The sequence below is a fragment of the Condylura cristata genome, unplaced genomic scaffold, assembly GCF_000260355.1.
Source record: "Condylura cristata isolate star-nosed mole 26May11 unplaced genomic scaffold, ConCri1.0 scaffold00024, whole genome shotgun sequence".
NCBI lineage: Eukaryota > Metazoa > Chordata > Mammalia > Eulipotyphla > Talpidae > Condylura > Condylura cristata.
In genome coordinates this window covers 28727572-28731916 of record NW_004567125.1, presented here as the reverse complement: position 1 = coordinate 28731916, position 4345 = coordinate 28727572, and the positions used below count along the sequence as shown (strand labels likewise).

General features: G+C 34.3%; 1 protein-coding gene across 1 annotated transcript in view; it reads right to left on the bottom strand.

Moving 5' to 3' along the window:
- PLA2G4A (phospholipase A2, group IVA (cytosolic, calcium-dependent)) overlaps positions 1–4345 on the bottom strand; it is a 102029-nt gene that overhangs the window by 59932 nt on the left and 37752 nt on the right. Inside the window, exon 5 of the mRNA XM_012728925.1 lies at positions 933–970. Within this exon, the coding sequence (XP_012584379.1) occupies positions 933–970 (38 nt within the window). The remainder of the gene's footprint in view (positions 1–932; positions 971–4345) is intronic.

The following is a 4345-nucleotide window of genomic DNA, read 5'->3' as shown; positions in this document are numbered from 1 at the left end:
ATAAATCTTTAAAAAAAATTACCTTTAGAAATATTTGATCAGTTGATCTTATTTTACACATGAGTAAAAAAAATAATTAGGAATTTTTCAACCATTAACATAATGGGTAGGGGGTAGATTTAAATCTAGTTTTTATTCTGGGATCCTTGTTTCTTATAATATACTATGCTGATCATTACTTAGTATACTAAGTGCAAAAAGCAGAAATAAAAAATCAATCTATGAACAAAGCAATGAATATAGACCTTTAAAGGATATTAGTTCAAAATAGCAGGAAGAAAAATACTTATTTTTTGAATTGTGTCTTTTTTTTATTGGAGGAATGTTGGTATACAATACTGTCTGATTTGGAGGTGTAGGTTCACACCATTTCAGTTGTGTGTGACCACTTCACCATGTCTCAATGGGCCCGTCTACACTTTACGTTCTTCTCATCTCTATCTGGCAGCTCAGTTTTCTAGAGGAAGGGTCCTTTCTAAAAAAGCCCCTGTTCTGAACTCAACTATCTAATCAACAAACTAAATAAATAAATAACAAATAATGATATAAATGATATACTTATGAGTTTTTTTAAATGTCATTAGCTATTAGGAGTGAGTACAAGAAAATGGGAGTAGGCAAGTCCTCTCCAAATGTGGAGGACTCTGGGCACTTCAGGGTGGGAAAGCTACAGTCACTATACCTGAGGAGAAATACTATGCTGTCAAAACAATGGCAAGGATACAAAAATAATGGTACTTCAATGCAATTTAAAAAAATTAAATAAGTATTAGTAAAAAAAAGAGTGCAAGAAAAAGTACATTAAATACATTTTGATATGTTTGAAGTTGTCAGAATTATTATTTCACATATGAAAACATAGCCTTTATCAATTAAAATAGGTCCGTACATCACTCCCATCATTTTCTATCCAATGAAATAAGTGCACTTACCAAACTTCAAGAGACATTTCCAGAATCATTTCAGTGACCTAAAATAGATATATTGGTCAGATTAGATAGTAAATGTACATGTGTTACATAGGATGTAAAGTCAAACTAATTTTTGAGTGCCAGATTTCTTTTAAATGAATAAAACACCTAAAACAAAAAGTAACAGAGTTCGATTAGAAATATATTTCAATGCCTATTTCTTACTATTTGTTATGACATAAGTCACTTAATATTCATGTCCAAAAATAAAACCATGGAAACAGAAAACAGCCATAGCAAGGCAATTCTTATGTTTGTTAATCTTAGCAAACATTAGAATTTTCTTTTCATGGTGCTTTTTTTTTTTCTTTCAGTAAAATGAAGTAGTTCAGTTCCATAATTATTCCCCAATCATAATAGTTGCCTGAAATATAAAAACTATTGAGATATTGCATTAATTATTGAGGAGCTCTCTCTAGGCCTCAAAATCAGAGGCAGAAGAGGCTGGTAAGTTAAAAAAAAAAAAATGTGGATGAAAATTCGCAAGGTGAATGTGATGAGTGTGGGTTGGAGTGTTCAGGACACCAAACCATGCGGGTCAGCAGCACCCAGGAGCCAGTTTACTTGGTCCACTCAAGAAATATCTGCCAATGGGAGATGGGGCTTAGGCTTTAATTTTTTTCAAGACTATATGAACCAACCAAACATATTAGAGGACCCCTCATTCTAATGGGTCCAATTTTGGATTAATGGAAGAAACTGAATAATATCTACAGCACAGAAGAGATATTTAAAGGTGTCCTTTCAGACACTTCAAATATTTTGTGTAGAAAGAACTTCTCACATTATCTCTGCCATTATTCACAAAAAAATATAATTTTAGATTGTTATGAGGACCAAATGAGAAAATGCTTTGGTGATTGCTATATAATTACAAGCAACTTCAATTATTTGTATTATTATATCAATTACCACAGAATATATATTTGTTCAACATCTTCAAGTAGAACAGAATAAAACATGAAGATATTTTTAGAGCCAACATAAAATGGTATAGATTATTGCGGTTCAGTTTTCTTTTTAATTTCTGAGATGGAAAAAAAAAATAGAAGGCACATTCCCAAAAGGTTAAAATAAGTACATTGGTAACTCTCAAGTTAGAATTTAATGAGTAAGAAAAAAGAAAAACTTGCCTCTCCTAGAAAACTGTAAGCTCTGTTGTAAATAGGTCTCGTATATAGGTCTCGTATATAGGTCTCTGTTACTAACTCCTTGCACTGCAACTGGATACAACAGATACTCAGTAAAGATTTGTTGAATTATGGTGCATGTGTATATGTGTGCACATGTGTGTGTGTGTGTGTCAGATCAAGCAATTTCTCTCTCTCTCTCTCTCTTTTTTTTTTGGATCAAGAAATATCTTATTGCTACCAGAGATAAAAATCACGACTGGTCTAACCCACACAGCAACTCCTAAGGATGGAATTTCATTAACTTTTGTTTTTCCAAAGAGCAAATAAATATTACCTTCAAGTTAATAAAATAATATAGAATACCAGTACAAACAGGATTATATATGCCCAGATGAATCATAGTTCAACTATAAGTCAAAAGGTGATTAGCTTTAAAACAATGAAGGTGATTGCTGTCATAAATCAATGAAGCACTGTTCAGACCACATCCCACATGTTATGTCTATTCCCCACTTCCAAATTTCATTTGGAGTTTTTCCCATTGAGGGTTTGGAAAACACTTTGTATTGAATGAGGTTACTTTGGATACTTACTAAGAAAAACATGGGTAAAACATTCTTATTTTCCCTTCCAAAAATAATTACTAAAAGCTGACATCAAAGTAAAACTAGATTTAATATTTTTGTCTACAGAGTAGACAAAAAAAAGTACAGAGTAGACAGTGGAAATTAAATCCATTAAAATGCATTTTTTTCTTATCTTTTTTTTTTTAAAGATTTATTTATTTATACAGAACTGTGGTACAGGCCAGAGATGCGGAGGGTGAGAGGATTCATCAGGAACAGAGTGGGGAGCAAAACAGGCAGATTGACGAAGTACACTGCTGAGGGGAGCAACGGGCGGGTCAGGAGAGGTCTGCTGTGCCATATGGGTCAGCTCTGGGCCTGGGGATAAAACTCATGCTGAAGTGGCTTTAGCTTCTTTGTGCTGCATTTTAATCCGCTGCGCCACCAGGGAGGGCCAAAATGCATTTTTTTCTAACAAATGAAAAGATGTCAAAGCTGAAATGAACTCCCTTATCAAATGTAGACCTTCATGACAGAGTGTTCAGGAAAAAGCTGGCTTCCCAACCGGCATATCCCCAAGCAGCCAAATATTTTAGTATTTAATGTCTGAATATCTCTAATGCCTACTTGTCCTGGAAGCTTAATAAAATAAAGGAAAACCAGCGGAGCTATATTCATGGCCCTACTTAAATGTCACTTCCACATCCATCTACAACATTCTCTTAGCTGAGTCATTCATGACACTAGGCAGATTGACATGACTCTTTAAATGAAGGCCAGCTGAGAGAAAAGAACACACAGGACTTTTCTGTCATCTGGTAGTACTAAAAAAATGTGTTGGCATGGTTCTTGTCACACGGATCGGGTGCCTCAATTCCACATGTTGCTCAAGTGAATTCCTCACAATCAGGGCATTTTAAAGCACCTGCATTAAGTGTACTATGTTCAGGCATATGATGAAGATTGACATTCACAACCTCTCTGCCTCTTTTTAGCTGGAACATGTCATTTGGATAAAAGAGCCACAAAAATATGTACTTCCTGAGTGGCACTGAACGATTATTATGAACTCCTTCCCACAAACTGCATAAAGCATTTCTGCTTTTACAGTATTTCAGATTGCTTCATTATCAAGGCAATTAGGAAAAAAGGTCACCAGAGCTCCTCACTCACTCCAAACCCATGATACTTAGCCAGGAGCCAGAGTAAATGAAAAGAACTCCACTTTTGCAGGAATTGTAAAAAAGTTAGAAGGAGTGTGCTCATCATATATTCTTGAATTCCACAGTGAAAACAATTTCAGATGCTTGCATTAGGAGACATTCAGTTGGAAGAGGGAGGAGAAGAGGGGTGTTAAGAGGAAGAGTCACATCATTTGACTTTTATTGAAAAATTAAAGTTGTTGCTACATGTATGGTTACAAATTACACCTAAAACCAGAAATTCCATATGATTCAGTGTCCCTGCTTCTGGGTATTTATACATAGAAAACACCAATTCAAAGGGATATACATGTTCCCATGCTCATTTGTAGCATTTATTCATAATAGCTAAGGATTAGAAAAAATTTAAGCATTATCAACTTAATTATAAAGATATAAAAGTATGTATAAAACCCAAAGAAACACTAAAAAGACAGACAGACAGACAGACAGAAAGGAAGAAAGAAAGAAAG